Source organism: Heteronotia binoei, chromosome 21 (genome assembly GCF_032191835.1).
Source record: "Heteronotia binoei isolate CCM8104 ecotype False Entrance Well chromosome 21, APGP_CSIRO_Hbin_v1, whole genome shotgun sequence".
Taxonomy (NCBI): domain Eukaryota; kingdom Metazoa; phylum Chordata; class Lepidosauria; order Squamata; family Gekkonidae; genus Heteronotia; species Heteronotia binoei.
Window position 1 is genome coordinate 119427796 of NC_083243.1, and position 20447 is coordinate 119448242.

General features: G+C 44.7%; 2 protein-coding genes across 2 annotated transcripts in view; one reads left to right on the forward strand and one right to left on the reverse strand.

Annotated features, from left to right (window-relative positions):
* ZDHHC13 (zinc finger DHHC-type palmitoyltransferase 13) overlaps positions 1 to 1888 on the forward strand; it is a 53313-nt gene extending 51425 nt beyond the window's left edge. Inside the window, exon 16 of the mRNA XM_060262015.1 lies at positions 1306 to 1888. Coding sequence (XP_060117998.1) covers positions 1306 to 1444 — 139 coding nt within the window. The 3' untranslated portion in view covers positions 1445 to 1888. The remainder of the gene's footprint in view (positions 1 to 1305) is intronic.
* Positions 1889 to 2873: 985 nt separating this feature from the next.
* CSRP3 (cysteine and glycine rich protein 3) overlaps positions 2874 to 20447 on the reverse strand; it is a 30711-nt gene continuing 13137 nt past the window's right edge. Inside the window, exons 4-6 of the mRNA XM_060261924.1 lie at positions 11220 to 11355; positions 10711 to 10804; positions 2874 to 3642 (exon numbers count right to left, since the gene is read on the reverse strand). Of these exons, the coding sequence (XP_060117907.1) occupies positions 3569 to 3642; positions 10711 to 10804; positions 11220 to 11355 (304 nt within the window). The 3' untranslated portion in view covers positions 2874 to 3568. The remainder of the gene's footprint in view (positions 3643 to 10710; positions 10805 to 11219; positions 11356 to 20447) is intronic.

Sequence of the window (20447 nt, forward strand, 5' to 3'; positions counted from 1 at the left end):
CACCAAGTGCATGCTACAACCTTGTTTTGGTTCTGGTAGAGGTTTAGGGTGGGGTCAGGGATATGCACCTGACTGCAGTTTTTCATTCCACCTTAACTACCTTGTATTGGTTTAAAATATGTATATGCAGGGCTTTTTTTGAGCAGGAACGCACAGGAACAAAGTTCTGGCTGGCTTGGTGTCAGGGGTGTATGGCCTAATATGCAGATGAGTTCCTGCTGGACTTTTTCTACAAAAAAAGCCCTGCACAAAACAAGCCCTATGTTTATATGCTACTTTTCTATCACAGCATGGAGTACAGCTAAAACTCTGACCCACCTAATTTAAAGTCCTGAAATTACTTCAGTTCCCCCTTTGTCTTACTTCGGAAGTTGTCTAACCATAGTCCAAGTGAGTGTTATGCATTGCACAATCTAAGTGGCAACTAAATAACTTGCTACCTTGTACAGAGTTTTCTTTGGCATTTCATAACTCCTCAGCTGCTCCTGCACAAAAGTGGCAGTGCTCATTAAAAGCAAGACCATGTACCGTTATGTTAAAGCTGCATCACAGAGGAGTTCCTGCAAAATGACCAACATGACAGGTATTCTTTTTCAGTGGCTGAGTGTCAATTTCATGTTGGCTTCAATGCCAAGCCATGCCAGAACATTCACTGACACATTAAAAGTGACAGTGGTCCTCATCTTAAGATCTGTGTTGATTGACAGTAGTGTCTTGAGAGAAAAGCCTGCCATTCATCAAGATATGCTCTTGTTCCCCAGTAAGGCGTTGAATGATGTTCACAGACAACAGCTAAATCACTAGTGGTAACACGGTTTGTGGACAGGAGGAGACATTAAGCTTGCACCACCCACAATGGATATAATGTGAAACTCTAGTGAAATAAATTCTGATAGATAGGGGACCCCTTTTTTAGTTTTAATGATGTTTCTAAATTCTAATAATTCCTCACGTATAACTGACTTTGTTCTGATATGGTATTTACATTTTTAAAATAAACTGTTTCTTATGATCTGGTTAACACAACAGTCATATGTAGTGGTTCTGTTTTTAAAAAGCTAATCCTTCGTGTGGGAGGTATGCACGATCACATGGGATGCATCCATGTGGGTGTGTAGGTTCTTACAAACTGTACCTCCACATAGCTATAAGCCTGGGCAGTAGACCCTGCACTCTCCCAAGAGAAACGTATTGAGGTCACCATTGGTGTCGACCAGCATGTGTTTCCAAGAGTTTATTTTGCTGATAATTTAATTAAGACAGTTATATTTTTTATCTCTGTGTTTTTTTCCCTCCCCTTCCCAGCCATGGATGCCTGCAGAACCTAGCAGATTTCTTTCAGTGCAGATGTTTTGGGATGCTGAAGCCCAACATAGTCGACTGGACTAAGCAGTATACACTAACATTTCATTCAGTGAAAGAGAAAAACATTCTTCCTGTGTGAAGAAAACCTGTACCAAATACTTTTGGCTTCAGCTGGAATTTGGTAGATTATATGGTTTGTTCTGAAATAGCCTTTATTCCATTATTGCTATATTTGTGTAGGGGGTGAAGTTTGCATGCATAAACTGATGCAAACTGGGTAATGTGATGATGGCAGTGGTCTGTGTATGAAATTTTCAAATAATTTTATTTGGAAGGAAACACAGCTGTGAAATGTCACTTTTCAAATTGTTAATGAGATGTGTTTTTATAAAGCAACTCAGAAATCCTATGCATTGTTGTTTATATATGTCCAACTATCAAAATTGTATTTCATGGTTAAAAGAAATAAAGGATGTTTGGAAATTTCAAAATATTTTAGTATGTGAAACCTGATTTGTAACTTGCAATTGCTTATCTGTCTCTCTGATGTATAAATCTGTATATAAAGGCTGTTTAGATTTAATACATTCATGTGCACATTTATTAAATTAGAATTTTTTTTGTATTTACAAGTGTAGTTATTTTCAGGGGAAATTACATTTTCAAATCAGTTAACTAAATAACTGAGGCTGAGGCCTTGATATGACTGAAATGTTTCTCTCAGTTCTGCAAATGCATTTAGAAACAAGTGGAGGAAAATGGAATATGGGTTCTCAGAATGCTGTAATTTGAAGAACTCAGCTTTGGGTTGTAAAAAGTCCTCTGCCCTAAAACTGAAATGCAAGGCATACAGCTGTAACCTGATAGTCACATTTCACGGTGGGCTTGACACACAACAAGAGTTCCAGGGCACCCTGCTGTGAGTTTCATGCCAGAGGAGAATGGAACAAAGGTCACATTGAAGAATAGAAAATAAAAATTAGTAAACAGAAATGTAGTGTATGCTTGGGTGGGTGTAAAATAAGGCAAATATAGAATTCCTGCAGTTATATCTTGTGCCTACTACATGTGATATTCATTTACTTTTTATTGAATATACAGCCTAGCCTAAAAGCAACATTATGATTTGAACTAATGTTGTTTTCACTTTTATTTCTACTAGTCTGATCCTGCTAGAAATATTTTTCTTTCAGAAAAGATGATGGAATATATCAAAGTTATATTATAAAATTAAAATTGCTTTCCATTTAGTAACAAATTACTCTTTTAAAAAAGCAAAGAGGGTTTGAGTTCAGTCTGGTTTATGAACCACATCAGAGTCCACTGATAGAAGCATCTGAAAAAGAATAAGTTGTAATCAAAGAATATAACTTTCCTCTACATCCATAACTAGTTTTTTAAAAAATCCAACAGTAAATTTGGAAGTAGTAGCCATTCAGCAGTACCCTTGTTAACACCTGCTTGGAAATAAGATAGGGAATAACAAGATAAGAGGGAACTTGTCTGTAGCCTCCTAAGTGAACCTGCTTATAATGATAGCAAAAACATCTTTTGTGATTATCATGAAATATTTTGATATTATTTATTTATTTTATTACATTTGTATCCCACCCTCCCCAATGGGCTCAGGGCAGCTAACAACAGTTAAAACAACATAGTGCTAAAAATAAAATTGCAATATAATCATTAAAAACATTTCATACAATTTTGTACAATTTAAAAACATTCCATTCAGTTTCAATTTCATTCCCTGGAGTCCAAGATGGTGTGGTTAGTTCTTATTGAGCACTACATATAGTGATGTTGTAAAGTGATGTTTAGCGTTCTACATTTATATCACATTATAAGTGAATGCCTTTATTTCATGACATACCAGCACCATATCTTGAATGTACTATTTTGTTTTTTAAAAATTCTAGACTGCAAAATCAAGATTGAGTTCAGTTTAGGTATATTGGCATAAAAATAACCTTCAGGGTATGTTCTGCATGTAATTATATTTGGGGTACAGACAGCAGAACTATCAGAAATACTGAAATTATCTGTGAATATTTGAAGTTTTAAGTCATTAGGGTGTGTATTTTTTGTTCAGAACTGAATCAGTTTTAAACCAGCTATCAACAAATGTTTTCCTGCACTAAAATATACTATAAAAGCGATCTACGAAGAAGCTTATTAATTTTTCCAATGGAATTAAAAAAGTGTAGCCCTTAAGTAGCCCTTTTTGTTTTACATTACTGTTTAGACCTCAGCGAGAAAGAGCTTATTCTTGTTTCTCAACTTGAGTGAGGCCACCAAATCCAATTCCTTTAGGTCCAAAATTCTTAGCATAGCAAACTGCAAAAGAAATAAAAATGCATTATATTTTAGCTGCATTCAGAAAACACTCATCACTAAGCAAACCATAAAAACAGACAGTACTGGTCTTCTCATTGCCCCCCCAGGTGGAATAACGAGACAGACACCAAATTGGATTAAAGGGCCACTTTAGTAATGGCAAGGGCAAAACATGGGGACAGATCAAGCCAGGGGTCAACCCGACCACCTCCTTGACCTGAAACTGGGCGAGCCCCCTAAGCCCCGGGTATGAGCCAACCCAACGGCTCAGACCCGGCCGGCCCGGAAACTTGATCACCGCTCACCTGAGCTCCGCCATCCCCACAGCCGTGCAGCCTGGGATGCGGACACTCACCACGTGCCGGGATCCCACAGACTCCCTGGAGCCAACCTTGGGCCGTACAGCTTACGGTCCCCCAGGACAGTCATGCACCAAAATGGCGCGATGCTACGGGAGCTCACCAATCCCCAAAACATAATGCCAACCACAAACTGCCAGTGACCAACCTATATAACGGCACCACCATTCCAATTGCCAGCACCAAACATCAGCAGTACAGGGTAGGCAAAAACACCCCCGAACAAAGCCAATCCGTCTGGGGGCGAAAAATTCCTACCCGGCCCCTAGAAACAGGCGACCAGCCTCTGCCTGTACTGCTTGACGGGCGGGCGGGCCGAGAGCGATTTCAAACTGCGTGCTAGGGGGCGGAGGCAGCCTCTTAAGGCTGCTCCTTGCCCCCTCCCTCCAGGGAACAAACCATTGCCTCTAATCCGCGCGGGGAGGCAATGGACGGCCCCCAGCCTCAGCAGTCGATGGACTGCTCGGCTGGGAAGGAGGCCGAATTGCCTCTAACTGCATACCCCACCAAGGAATTTTAGACTTTCTTATCACTTGTTGACATTGCCTTAGAAAAGCCAAAAGACATACCAGCAGAACTGCTGTAATACACATTAGAACATTTGAGTAAAATTTGTAAGCATTTACTGAATAATAAGTATTATGGATTGCATTCTGTTTTTCCCCTGCTTTTTTAATATATGGAAGAAGAATGGGTGCCTCTCCCTATCTGCACTTGTAGGCTTTTGAAAGGTCAAAGGGGTGGGGGAGGGGAAATTGCAATATTTTCCTTAGTAAAAGAACTAACTTCACCAGAAGTAGCTTTGTCTGAACTTGTTGAGTGTACATTTGGAGTTCTGTGAGAGTGTAGTGGAGCTGCAATAGGAGTCTCATCTGTCTTAGTGAGAATACCTCCTTCATTCTACCCTGTCCTATGTTCACTGTTTGCTATGATGATCAGATCTAGTACCCCAATATCAGGAACAATCAATTTCCTATGACAGTCTATGCAGAAATGGTACTGTCATTTTTGTTATTTGTTGGGAGGAAAAGATACCACCTGGGTTGAGTACTTCCTCAACCCAGGTGATCCAAGTGGAGTTTGCCGGTTGAAATCTACAAGTGGAAAACCTATTTCTACAGATGAATTACCACTGCCACACTGCAGAACGGCTATTTAGAGTGAGGTACATAAACTGTAGTAATATGTGTATTCCACATTTATGAGATTCAAGTATGCATATGTAGGCTACAGAATCAAAAACCCACCTCTGAGGATGTATAGTATGTACAGTAGCCCTTCTGACAGGCAGTACAAGCCTTAACAAAGTCAAACTCTTCTAAGCTCATTTATATTTATTTAAATATATTTAAATATTATTATTATGTTCTGTAATGTCTTTCTACCCTGCAGCATTCAAGGCAGCTAACAATATGAATAAAACAACCATTACAGAACATATAAACGACAACAGTTTAAATTCTTCAATAGGCTTAAAAGGGTATAGGTCCTTAGGATCACACTGTATATTAATTTACTCCAAAAGATAATTTCAACAGCCTTCAATTCATAAAAGAACTAGTTTTGTGGTTATGTTTTGGAATACTGGAATTCAAAATTCTGTATAGTATGTGATGCTTCCTTTGTGAGGTAGGATTGGCATACTGACTCAGTGCAGTTTTACTACAGAAAATATTGGATCATTTTATGCTCTTTCTTTCCCAAGATGAATGGTCTCTGAGTAGGGTTTTTTTAACCAACAGTAACGTATCCTTGATTATGCTCCCTCCTCATGATTGGGCATGGTCCTTTCAGAGCATTGCTAATCATAGGAAGGGAGCATATGCATAGACAATGGCTCTGCACATAGGCACTGCACTCATGAACTGTGATCGCACTTGAGCAGGAGCCAGTGCACTCATGCCCACTCCCTTTGCATGCTTTCAGTCAATGGGCTGAGGGATTGTGTGTGCTGAATCAAACCAAACAAAAGCTCTAAAAATCTCAGTACACTGAATAGCAGAGAACATAGTCTACTAGTATCTGGACCTTTCATTGGAGATATAAGGCATTGAACCTTCTACATGCAAAGAAAATGTTCTACCGGTGAGCAACAGTCCTCCCTCTTAAAGCATACCAGCATTGTGAAATCTGTTACAAAGTGCCTTTGTCAGTTGGTTCACATAGCACACAAACTACCCCACTGATCCCAGTCACTTGAGAATACAAAAGCAGTGCCTTATATCAAATACAAAAGTAGTCTGAATGCCTTCCCCAGTCATCTACACTTTACCCCCAGCAATTTGGGCACTCATTTTACCGACTTCAGAAGGATGGGTTTATTACATGAGTATAAAACATTACCAAAATGTTAACTCATAAGTGTCTCTTCAGCTTGCACATTAATATATGTAACAAGGAGCTAAACATTCTCAAAATCTGTCCCTTGGAATGCTAACAACTTATTCAAAGAAAGTAATTGGTACTGTTTTTACCAAAGCACCAATATTTTAAGCATGCTCTTAGAATTCTGATTAATTGAAAGATACAATTGGCATTGTAACAGAACAAAAACATATTAGTATTTAATTTAAAAGAGAATAAGTAGTGTTTATGATACTTTATTAAAAGTGTCACATTGCAGGTTTTTCCAAAAACCTGTTTCTCCAGTTGTGTTAAGTCAGCAGCAGCACTGATATAGTTGTTTTTAATCTAGTGGTTTCCAAATATCATGGCTGCACAGAGGGCCAAATTAAATTTAACATTAAATGTGTCTGCTTTCAAAAACAAGATCCACACATCTTGCTCTCCAGCCATAATCTCCTCTGTAGACATCTGGTAGAATTTACCTGGGGCCCAGCCATCACAACATTCTGTGTTTCCCTGCCTCAGTTCCAGCAGGTTTGTTCTATTACATGCTATTGAGGAGGAACTAACCATATGCAGTGACATCACTGTAATGTTTGTCAGCAACTGGAAGTTCAGCATTACATTTAGCTAAAACTCAAGGTTTTTCCTCAAGGGCTGATATTTCTAGTCAGTGAACAGTTAAACACAAGAGAATTAGTTCCCAAATGTGTACCTCTTTGTCCTATAAAGTCGATTTATATAGTTTGTTTAAGGAGCGATGACTGCAGCATCTGCCCCTCACTGACAGCTTTCATCTAGTCCAAATGACATGTGGAAGATCTGGGATTGCATCTTGACTCCTTAAAATTTTAATAATAGTGAGGAGAAGGGAGTCTGCATTTAATCAAAGAAGCAGCGCTGAGTGATAATATGCTTAACCCTTTCCTCATACCATTTTCCTAAGCTAAATTTCCCATCTCAAGCCACTGCTCTGATGAAAATTGGAGCCTTCACCCACCATCTGCTTTAAAATTTCATAAATATTAGGAGATCCAGTCAAGGAACTCCCACAAAAGCAAATACATGAATGACATTCCTTGAAAAAGAACATATTTTTGCATCTATTACAAGTCTCCAAGAGGTATACTAATGTACACATAACTTAATAAACATTTATTGAATTATGGATTGCTGCCTTGTCATGGTGAGACGGCTTGTGTGGTTCAATGAGGCTGTGGGCTTGCCATGCAGGGCCACCCAAGATGGACAGGCCACAGCTGAGAACCCAGACTAAATCTGATCCACTGGAGAAGGAAATGGCAAACCACTCCAATATCCTTGCCAAGAAAATCCCATGAACAGTAACAAAAGGCTAAAAGATATGGCATGGAAAATGAGCCCCTCAGGTCAGAAGGTGCCCAATATGCTACTGGGGAAGAGCGTTCAAGTAACCACAGAAAGAGTGAAGCGGCTGGGCCAAAGTCGAAAAGACGCTCAGCTGTGGATGTGTCTGATGGTGAAAGAACAGTCTGATGCTGCAAAGAACAATACTGCATTGGAACGTGGAATGTAAGATCTATGAAACTAGATGTAGTCAAACAAGAGACGGCAAGACTGAACATCGACATCTTGGGAATCAGTGAATTAAAATGGACAGGAATGGGCGAATTTAACTCAGAGGATCACTACATCTATTATTGTGGCCAAGAGTCCTGTAGAAGAAATGGTGTGGCCTTTATAGTTAACAAGAGAGTGAGGAAGGCAGTAATAGGATACAATCTCAAAAATGACAGGATGATCGCGGTCCGTACCCAAGGCAAACCACTGAACATCAATCCAAGTCTATGCCCCAACCACTGATGCAGAAGAGGCTGAAGTGGACCAGTTCTATGAAGATATACAACACCTTCTAGAATTAACACCAAAGAAAAGATGTCCTCATCATAGGGGACTGGAATGCCAAAGTAGGAAGTCAAAAGGTGACTGGAACAACTGACAAGTTTGGCCTTGGAGAACAAAATGAAGCCCGGCAAAGGCTAAAAGAGTTTTGTCAAGAGAACAAGCTGGTCATAGCGAACACCCAACAACCTAAAAGGTGACTCTACACATGAACATCACCTGATGGGCAACACAGAAATCAGATTGATTATATACTCTGCAGTCAAAGATGGAGACGCTCCTTACAGTCAGCAAAAACAAGACCTGGAGCTGACTGTGGCTCAGATCATGAGCTACTCATCGCAAAATTCAGGCTTAAACTGAAGAAAACTGGGGAAGCCATTAGGCCATTCAGGTTTGACCTTGATCACATCCCTTATGAATATACAGTGGAGGTGAAGAATAGGTTTAAGGAACTAGAGTTGATAGATGGAGTGCCTGAAGAACTATGGACGGAGGTTCGTGACGTTGTACAGAAGGCAGCAATCAGAACCATCCCAAAGAAAAAGAAATGCAACAAAGCAAAGTGGCTGTCTGATGAGGCTTTACAAATAGCTGAGGAAAGAAGGAAAGCAAAAGGCAAAGGTGAAAAGGAAAGGTTCACCCAACTGAATGCAGATTTCCAGAGAACAGCAAGGAGAGATAAGGAAACCTTCCTGAAGGAACAATGGAAAGCAATAGAGGAAAATAATAGAATGGGAAGGACAGGAGATCTATTCAAGAAAATTGGAGAAATCAAGGGAACGTTTTGTGCAAAGTTGGCCATGATGACAAAAATGGCAGGGACCTAACAGAAGCAGAAGAGATCAGGAAGAGGTGGCAAGAGTACACAGAAGAATTATACAAGAAGGATCTCAATGTCCCGGACAACCATGACAGTGGAATCAATGACCTTGAGCCAGACATCCTGGAGAGTGAAGTCAAATGGGCTTTAGAAAGCATTACTAACAACAAAGCGAGCAGAGATGATGGTATCCCAGTTGAGCTAGTCAAAGTCCTAAAAGATGATGCTGTTAAAGTGATGCACATATTATGTCAACAAATTTTGAAAACACAACAGTGGCCTCAGGATTGGAAAAGATCGGTATATATTCCAATCCCAAAGAAGGGTAATGCCAAGGTATGTTCAAACTATCGCACCATTGCACTCATTTCACATGCCAGCAAGGTCATGTTAAAGATCCTAAAAGCTAGGCTTCAGCAGTATGTAGATCGGGAACTACCAGAAGTTCAAGTTGGGTTTCGGAGAGGTAGAGGAACTAGAGATCAAATTGCCAGCATTCGCTGGATTATGGAGAAAGCACAGGAGTATCAGAAAAACATCTATTTCTGCTTCATTGACTATACTAAAGCCTTTGATTGTGTGGATCACAACAAACTGTGGCAAGTCCTTAAAGAGATGGGAGTACCAGACCATCTCGCATGTCTCCTGAGAAACCTGTATAAGGGTCAAAAAGCAACTGTCAGAACAGGATATGGAACAACTAATTGGTTTAGAACAGGAAAAGGAGTTCGACAAGGATGTATATTGTCATCCTGCTTATTTAATTTATATGCTGAGTACATCATGCAGAATGCTGGCCTGGATGAAGCACAAGCCAGAATTAAGATTGCCGGGAAAAACATCAACAACCTCAGATATGCAGATGACACTACTCTAATGGCAGAAAGTGAGGAGGACCTAAAGAACCTCTTGTTGAGGGTGAAAGAGGAGAGCACAAAAGTAGGCTTGAAACTCAACATCAAAAAACTAAGATCATGGCATCTGGCCCCATCACAGCTTGGCAAATAGAAGGGGAAGACATGGAAGTAGTGACAGACTTCACATTTCTGGGATCCAAGATCACTGCAGATGGTGACTGTAGCCATGAAATTAAAAGACGTTTGCTCCTTGGGAGGACAGCTATGGCGAACCTGGGCAGTATAATAAAAAGTAGAGACATCACCCTGCCAACAAAAGTCCGTATAGTCAAAGCATGGTATTCCCAGTAGTAATGTATGGCTGTGAGAGCTGGACCATAAGGAAGGACGAGCGCAGAAGAATAGATGTTTTTGAGCTGTGGTGTTGGAGAAGACTCTTGAGAGTCCCTTGGACTGCAAGAAGATCAAATCAGTCAGTCCTAAGGGATATCAACCCATACTGTTCACTGGAAGGTCAGATGCTGAAGCTCAAATACTCTGGCCACCAAATGAGAAGGGAGCACTCCCTGGAGAAGATCCTGATGCTAGGAAAGACAGAAGGTGAAAGAAGAGGGGACGGCAAAAGATGAGATGCTGGACAGCGTTACTGATGTAACAAACACGAATTTGAGCAGACTTTGGAGGATGGTGGAAGACAGGAGGGCCTGGTGTGACTTTATCCATGGAGTCACAAAGATTCGGACTGTGTGACTGAACAACAAAAAAATTGAGTCAGAATTTCAGTACACTTTACCACACTTGCCTTTGCAGTAAATCTCTCCATCTTTGTCTGTAACATTTGTAGACTCTAGACTCTTTCCACAAAAAGCACATCGAAAGCATGTCTTGTGCCAAGGCTGAAAAATGAAAGCAACATAATTTTAAAATCATAGGATAACTTTTACATTTACATTTGTTTGATGGTGGGGGGACCAACTGGAAAAATTATACACTCTTTGCAAAATGATTATAGGCCTCAGTACAAGGAAGCTCATTCTTCCTATATGCAAACCTGAATTGCCATACTAGGGGCACATTTCTGTCAATGCTACAAACTTTATTTCATTAGGATAGTTAAACATGTGAAATCAACTGGACTGAAATTTGTTTTAATCTTGGCTCAACTGACCCATGAATGAGAACGCTCTTATGGCTCACTATCATTCTGTATACGAATCAAGATTTATGACAATAACGACAACAACAAAAACCCCTTGCGTTTGGCACACCATTACACCCAATAACATTTTACAAAATTAGTTAACTTCTTACCTTTCCTCCTCCCATTATCTTCTCTGCAGCATATACTGACTTGCCACAACGAGGGCATTTGTCTACATCTCCAAACTTTTTAGCAAACTTTGAAGGGTTGGTAGGTGTAGAAGGACGAGCAGGCTTTGGTGATGATCTGGTGGTAAAAATTTTAGTTCATATATAATTTATTTAAATAAAATTTCAAAACGAAGGTTTTCTGGAACACTCTCAGATCTGCTGATTAATCAAACCAAATAATCTCTGACATGAACGATATGGCAAGCACCATGTATGTGTGTCATGACATTCCAAATGCAGTCAGTCTTACCTTTGGCTGAAGAATATTGTCTTTAGAAGGCCACTGGGCTTTGACCAGCCAGTAACATAACCAGGGCAAAAGTTAACACAATTATGGTTATGAGTAATAAATAGTCATGTGTGGGGCTTTTGTTCTGGGGAAACAAAGCAGAACAGAGTTCTGGAACCTCTTCGTGGAAACAGAATTCTCAAAAAAACATTTAAAGGTTCATGAGGAGCACCTGTGCATTTCTCCTTCATTTTCCTCTTGAGAGTGCCAGCACCTCTTTTTCCAGAAAAGAGGGGGTGGGGAAGCCCTGGTTACGTGATACCCTGAAAATCTTGTTGGCCTCTAAGGCACTACCAGACTTAAATCTAAATGGTCAAGTGATACATTTGACTAATGAACTAAGAGCTGACTGGAAGGAAAAAATGGCACTGGAAAAGGGCTCCACAATTGGTCCACCTGGTCCGACCCCCCAAGGGAGGGAGAAAGCCTACCTAACCAGCACCGTGCTTTGCTGGGTGCCTTCTTTATAGCTCAGGGCAATACAAGACTGAGCTAGGTGCCTCCTTCCCTGTACCTTACTCAAAAGATCTCCCTCTGCCTGTACAACCTTAAGTAACAGTAAAAATAATACTTTTATTAGAACTAACAAAATTTTTAAAGTTGGTATAAAAGTTTTTGAGTTGCAGAAATATTTCTTAGGCTATGGACAAAAAGATCACACCTTTGCACTAAAGAATAAGTAAGCTAAAGTAAGCGCTATCTCTAATTCCATGCTGATGACTACTAATGTCATTAGAATCTCCCTCCACCCATGCCTCTATAAACATGTATATTCTAGACTCTGACCTACTCCCATACTAATATGGGAGACAAAAAATTGCCATAAGGAAAAACATACCATGGGGACATTATTTGCTCCTTTGGGGTGCTGCACATATAGCCTACCACTACATGTGCAGCCCCCCCCAGTGGGAAAATAACACTGCCAGAACCATTTGGGGTCAGGAAAATAGCACTGGGGAGAGGGGCTGAAGACCCTTCTTTCTTGAATCACAGTCTCAGTTTCAATCAGGTCTCTGTGCCCATAAGAAATTTGTTTCTCTGCTCTGACTATTAGCACTAAGTCAGGTTGAGAGAACTCCATTTTTCTGTTACAAATCATAAAGTGTTTAAGATGTTTTAATTAACCATTCTGCTATGATATTCTACTTGACTAGCCTGGAGATGGCTTTTGAAGCACAATACAAAAACTGCATCAAATTAAAGAAAAATTGAACTCAAAATAATGATTAGAAATAAAACAATAAGTGGCAAACAACATTGGCTGCTAGGGTTGGCAGACAACATGCAGCATGTGGATTGGTGAAGTCTAGTGTAAGTACCAGGATCACAGCCTTCTGCCCTGAGTTGCTCAACCATCTTCTGTTTGCTGCACTTTAGGCCCACCACATCTCCCACTCCAGCTTCTTGCTGTATTCTCATCAAAAGACAGCAAGGATCCTAATGTGGAAAGCTCCTTCCTGAGGTCTGGAAAAGCCAGCCATGATCTCTGCTGTTATTGTTGCCTTTTTGGTACAAGACAAAGAAATTAGGGACTTATTACATTTAAGCCCCACAATCACCAGGATCCCAGTTATGTGCTAATTCCTGTGCATGAAAGATTCCTATTAATTCAATGGGTGGAATTATCCATGTATAATTGAAACCTGCTTCCATTGAAAAGACTAGGGCAGTGGTGTCAAACATGTAGTCCAAGGGAGGGATGCTGGCTCAATGATAGAGCATCTGTTTGGTAAGCAGAATGTCCCTGGCATCTCCAACTAAAAAGGGTCCAGGTAAATAGGCATGAAAAACCTCAGCTTGAGACCCTGGAGAGCCGCTGCCAGTCTGAGTAGACAATACTGACTTTGATGGACCCAGGGTCTGATTCAGTATAAGGCAGCTTCATAGGTTCAAATCTACTCCCAAGCAACTTCCTTCTCCTGCTTTCTTTTCTGGAGCTGCAGCTGCAGCCACATGGTAGTTTGCTCTTCCCCAGCTCACCCAGTGGCTCTTTGCTTCCTGCTTTCTGTTTCCTGCCTCTTGCCCCTCCCTCCCCTCACACAGTGCTCCATGGCTGCTTCTTACTTCATGCAAGAGAGATATGAGGATGCATTGTCTTGAGCTTCATTATCAATCACAATTCAGCAGTCTCTTTCTAATTTCCCTTTGAAATTCCTTTGCAAGAGCACTGCTACCTTTATGTCATCAATTGAATGTTGTTGTTTCTATGTTAGACTTATGTCTAGATTTATTCTTTGCATCTTCCTGGATTGAATCCTCCTGGATGGAATCAAGGTAGGGTTGCCAAGTCCAATTCAAGAAATATCGGGGGACTTTGGGGGTGGAGCCAGAAGACTTTGGGGTGGAACCAGGAGCAAGAGTGTGACAAGCATAATTGAACTCCAAGGGAGTTCTGGCCATCACATTTAAAGGAACAGCACACCTTTTTAAATGCCTTCCTTCCACAGGAAATAATGAAAGATGGAGCACCTTCTTTTGGGGTTCATAGAACTGGACCCTCTGGTCCAATAGTTTTGAAACTTGGGGGGTATTTTGGGGAGAGGCACTAGATGCTATACTGAAATTCTGTGCCTCTACCACCAAAAACAGCCCCCCCAGAGCCCCCGATACCCACGGATCAATTCCCCATTATTCCCTATGGGAATCATTCTCCATAGGGAATAATAGAGTGCCCAGTAGACATTTCCCACCCCCTCCTCCGCAGCTTTCTGATGACCCTAAAGCAGGGGGAGGGCCTCCAAACCTGGGGATTGGCAACTCTCTCTCTCTCACACACACATACTTACTGGGTCTGGTTCCTCCACAACGACATCTGAAATGGGGTTAGGCTGCTCTCTCTCTCTCACACACACACACTCTTACTTCCTGTGCTGCTGACCCTTCCCCATGAAGTACTTCTGGCTCAACTTTAAAGGCACACAAACACACACACATTTTGAAACAGGACCTGTTTGCAGGTTTCTAAACCTGCCCGAGCTCTAGAGGTGCATGGTGCTTCGAACTCTTGAGATGGGAGGAGGAGAGCTTGGAGGAGATTGATCGTCAACAGCTGACACTGGTGACTGGAGAGTGATTGATGGGCCAGCTGCTGTTTGTTCAGCTGAGGAACTGACTGGCAACTCTTTCAGGTCTGTTAACCCTTCCAGCTCCTCCTTGTCAGGGCTCATAACACTATCCCCCCCCGGACCCTCCCACAGACGGGCCAGGCTGGTCAGGGTAGGCCATGTGGAACTGCTGCATGAGGTCAGGGGCGTGTAGGTTGTGTGTGGGTTCCCATGAACGGTCCTCAGGGCCATAGCCTTCCCAGTCCACAAGGTACTGTAGGTCCCCGTGGTGGATTCAGGAGTCCAGGAGCTGGTGGACCTCATATTCATCCTCGTCATTGACCAGGACAGCAGGAGACGGGGATGGCGGCAGCGGTCGGATGGGATCCGGTGGTGTAGCAGGAACAAGGAGGGACCGGTGGGAGACCGGGTGGATGCGGAGGGTGGCTGACAGCTGTAGCCGGAAAGCAACAGGGTTGATTTGGTCCGTGATCAGGTAAGGCCCCGTGAAGCAAGGATCCAGCTTGCGAGCGGCCAGGCCAACGCAGGTAATGGGTGGAGAGCCAGACGTGGTCCCCCCACCAGTGGGGGACCCACCTGCTTTCGGTCTGCAGCTGTCTTGTAGGCCTCTTTAGCCTGTTGGAGTTGCTCTCAGAGCAAGTCCTGAAGAGCCCGGAGTTCCTGCAGGTGCACATCAGCAGTAGGGACTGCTATGAGGGGCAGAACTGTGAGGAAGAAGCAAGGGTGGTACCCATAGGTGGCAGCAAATGGGGTCTGTTGCATTGATGCATGTACGGCATTGTTGTAGGCAAACTCGCCTAGGGGTAGCAAGGCAGCCCAGTCATCCTGCTGGTAGCTGGTGTAACAACGCAGGTATTGTTCCAGCGTGGCATTGGTGCATTTGGTCTGCCCATCCGTTTGGGGATGGTACACTGAGGACAAATACACCTGGGTGCCTAAGCTGGAGTGCAGGGCTTGCGAGAAACGGAAAGTGAACTGGGGGCCTCGGTCTGAGATCAAGTGTGCCGGGAGCCCGTGCAGGCTAAAGACATGCTGGAGGTAGAGCTGGGCTGTTTCAGGAGCCGCGGGTGGCTTGGGACATGGAACAAAGTAAGCTGTCTTGGTGAAGTGGTCCACCATCACCAGGATGCAAGTGTGCCCCTTGGACCTGGGGAGCTCGGTGATAAAGTCCAGGCAGATGGTGTCCCAAGGTCCTGCAGGCATGGGTAGGAGATGCAAAAGCCCTGGGGGCTTGGCTGGTACATCCTTGGCCTGCTGGCAGACCTCACAGAAACCGACATAGCGGGCCACGTCGGCACGGACGCAAGGCCACCAGAACTCCTACGTGAGCAGGTGCAGGGACTTGTGTTGGCCGAAGTGCCTTGCAGGAGGGGAGTCGTGAGTCAGGCAGAGCATGTCGGTCTGGAGGGGCCCCAGAGGCACGTATAGGTGCTCACGGTGCAGGAGGAGACCTTGGCGGGTAGAGAGGTCCCCGGCCAGGCCATCTTGCACTTCCAGGAGGCGTTGCTGAGCCCAGGGGTCTTGGGCCTGGCTGGCCTGGATGTCTGCAGCCAAGGTCGGGCGAATCATGGTGGCAGAGAAGACTGAGGGTGCAAGGATGAGCTCAGTTGGGGTCTCCTCCGTTAGAGGCACAGTGTACTCCAGTTTTCAGGAGAGTGTGTCCGCTTTCCGGTTCTGGTTCTGCGGGATGTAGGTGATCCGGAAGTCAAACCATGAAAAAAAGAGGGACCACCGGATCTGACACTAGGTGAGGCGTCGAGCAGTCTGTAAATGCTCCAGGTTCCGGTGTTCAGTCAAGACCTGGACAGGGTGGCGGGCCCCTTCAAGGTGATGCCTCCAAACCTCAAAGGTGGTCTTGATGGCCAGGAGTTCCCGCCCCCAGATGATGTAGTTGCGTTCTGCGGGCATCAGCTGCTGCGAGTAGTAAGCGCAGGGTTGTAGCGGCTGGGAGGGGTCCTCCCACTAGGATAGCACTGCACCAAGGGCCACACTGGAGCCGTTGGTTTCTACTGTGAACGGCAGCTGCAGGTCTGGGTAACGCAGGAGTGGCTCGGTGGTGAAGCAGGTTTTCAGGATGGTGCAGGCATGGTCTGCCTCTGGAGTCCAGTGAAATGGCTCTTTGGGCCGGAGGAGCTGGGTCAGAGACGTGGTTATGTCTGCTTAGGCAGGGATGAAGTGGTGGTAATAACTGGAAAAGCCAAGGAACCACTGTATGTCTTTGCAGTTCCATGGTGTCTGCCAGGTCAGGACTGCCTTGACTTTGTTCGGGTCCATCTGAGTCCCATGCAGTGAGACGATGTGGCCAAGGAACTCAACTGCTGTTAAGTCGAAGGCACACTTCTCTAGCTTGGCATAGAGACCATGCTCGTGCAGGCATTGCAGGACCTGGTGGACATGCCCTGTGTGCTGGGTGGGGCTTTGGGAATAAATTAAAATGCCATCTAAATAAATGATCACAAAGCGGTTGAGCAGGTCGCGGAAGATGTCATTCATCAGACTTTGTAAGACAGTGGGGGCGGTGGTCAGGCTGAAGGGCATCAGGAGATACTCGTACTGGCCATAGTGGGTCCCGAAAGCCATTTTCCATTTGTCTCCTGCGCAAATCCGCACCAAGTTGTATGTGCCCCGGAGGTCCAGCTTGGTATAGACCTGGGTCCCCTTAAGGTGATCTAGTAGTTCTGGGATCAGTGGCAAAGGGTAGCAGTCCCAAACAGTGATTTTGTTCAGGTCTTGGTAGTCATTGCAGGGCCGGAGCTCTCTGTCTTTCTTCTTGACAAAGAGAAAAGTGGCGGACAGCGGGGTCATCGATGGCTGGATGAAATCCCATTCCAGGTTTTTGGTGAGGAAGTCCCGCAGGGCTGCTAGCTCCAGTTCAAATATAGGGTAGAGCCGCCCCATGGGCAGGGGTGCCCCTGGTACCAAATTGATGGCGCAGTCATAAGGCCGGTGGGGGCGGAGCTGATCGGCCCCCTTTTCCTCAAAGACATCCCCAAAGTCTGTGTAGGCCGGGGGAAGTAGAGGACCAGCAGCCGGGGTGGTGGTAGCCAGGGTGGCTGACCGGGTCTCGTGAGGACAAAGGTCCTTAAAGCTCAGCTTTCCCTGTGCCCAGTCCACGACGGGGTTGTGCTCATGAGCCAGGAGAGTCCCAGAATGAGGGGAAAGCGGGGCATATGAGCAACATCGAATTGTACTTGCTCGTGATGGTGTTGGATCTGGAGCATGACCAGGTGGGTCTCCTGGGTCACCGGACCAGAGCAGAGGAGGTGCCCGTCTATGGCTTCGACCAGGGTCGAGGTGTTTTTGTCCTGCACCGGGATCTAGTGTTGCTCCACAAAGGCCACGTCGACGAAGCAGCGGGCGGCCCCGGAGTTGACCATGGCGTAGATGAACAGCCAGTGGCAATCCGGCAAGCCAAGTGTGACTGGTACGAGGAATGGGTGCTGGCCAGTAACATAGGATTCAGGGGATCCGGCTAGGTGCCCCAAGTCGGGGGGTCCACTCAGACTTGGGGCTGGTCTTTTACTGGCAGCGGCGGCAGGGTACTGGGCTGGGTGTGCTTGGCGGGGCAGCCAGAGGAGAAGTGCCCCGCCCCTCCACAGTACAGGCAGAGATTCTGTGAGCGGCACCATGCTTTTTCCTCGGAGATGAGCCGTGGCTGTGCAGCCCCGAGTTTCATGGGCTCAGGGTTGTCAGTCTCGGGACTGGTGTGCATTGGGGTTGTCACCGTCGCTAGGCAACTGGGCAGCTGAGAGGGACGGGCAATGCTTCGCACTTGGCGGCAGCTTTCCAGGTGGCCATCGATGCGGAGACACAGCGTGATTAGATCTTGCAGTGTGGCCGGTCGGTCTACTCATGCCAGCTCATCAAGGACTTTGTCAGCCAGCCCCTCCATATACTGGGCCATGAGGGCAGCCTCATTCCAAGCCACGTCTTGGGCCAGAAGCTTGAACTCAATGGAGTACTGGGAAACCGAGTCCCTACCCTGCTTCAGGGTCCGGATCTTCCAATTGGCAGTGGCTGCTTGCTGGGGGTTAGCAAAGGCTACCGCCATATGATCCAGAAAGCCCTGGTAGCCAGTCAGCAGGGGTGATGGGGCTAGAAGCAAGGGGGTAGCCCATTTAGCTGCCTGCCCCTTTAAGAGGCTGATAATGAAGTATACCTTGGTCTTGTCATTGGGGAAGTCTCTGGCATGTAATTGAATATACAGTTTTCACTGAGTCAGGAATGCACACAGGAATCCTCCACCTTCCTAGTGAACTTCTCTGGGGGAAGCACCGGGCACTTGGGTGGGGCAACAACAGTGGCTTGCTGCTGCTGTTGTGGTTGAGCCACCATTTGAGTGAGGTGCTGTGCCTGAGTGAGCAAGGCTGCTAGCTGCCCAGAGCCTCTGCTTGCCTCCTCATCCATCTTGTGGAGTGAGTGTGTGGGTGGAAGCAATCTGTCATGTTCTCAGGGTGCAGGCAGGCAGGAGTCCAAAGCCAATCCAAGGTCAAAGTCCAGGAAGTCAAGCAGGAGCCTAGGCACCAATGCAGAATCACAAACTGGAATCAGAAGTCAATGTCCAAAAGCCAAAAGGTCAGGATCAGGAAGGAGCGTGGATGCAAGCCAGAGAATAGACTTGTTGCTTCCACAAGGTTACCAGGTCCAGGGTGGGAGCTATATGGGAGTCTCAATCAGCCTGCTTCCTGGGTGGCAGTGACTCTGCTAGAACTCAGGGCTGAGAGATCTGAAGCATCGGCATGTCTCATGTCCTCGCTCTGAAAGTTCTTCCCGGAGCCTGCTTCGAACTATTGAGATATGAGGAGGAGAGCTTGGAGGAGATTGATCATCAACAGCTGACACTGGTGCCTGGCGAGTGATTGATGGGCAAGCTGCTGTTTGTTCAGCTGAGGAACTGGCTGGGAACTCTTCCAGGTCTGTTAACCCTTCCAGCTCCTCCTCATCAGGGCTCATGACAGCTGACCTGCCTTGATCCAGATGCCATCTTAAGTCATCTGTGAGAGTGACTAGGACAGTTTCCGTCCCATGGCCCGGGTGAAAGCCGGACTGGAATGGGTCCAAGGCGGATGTCTCATCCAGGAAAACCTGTAACTGCTCCGCCACTGCTTTCTCAACTACCTTACCCAGAAACAGTAAATTCGAAACTGTGTGGTAGTTGGCCAAGACCCCAGGGTCTAATTATGGTTTTTTCAAAAGTGGACGAACCACTGCCTCCTTCAATTTCTCTGAGAAGGTCCCTGTTGAATGGGACAGGTTGACAATATCACCCAGAGAATCCATGATAGCATCCCGACTGGCTTTCACCAGCCAGGATGGACAATTTATATTGTTGTAATTGTAATATTTTATGTTTTTATATTGAAAGGGACAGAGAATTTTACAAAAGAAGTAATACTTGCATACTTTTATTATTTTCTGTTCTTTATCCCAAAGATCCTTTAACTGCTCAAAGGAATTTTCCAAAACCAGGCTGTCACCCCCTAGGGAGCACATGGCTTTGTGACTATTCCAGTGTTAATAAAATCTCAGTACAAGGGAAGCTGGTTTCATCATTGTACTGAGAGCATCTCTCTTTGATTATACCACTCTTAATGAGTTACAATTACTATGAATATCTAAGTCTGAGATTATACGAAAAGCAAAGGCTCTTTCTGTACCATAATTGCCCACTGCAATAGGAAATCCTTTTTTAAAAAATGCTCTGCAGAGACTGAGCATCATTAAAGTGTGGAGGGGGGATTAAATCTATTGAAGAAAAGACTGCATAAGAGTCTATTCTACTGTTATTCTGCATGTTGTTATGGAAACAGA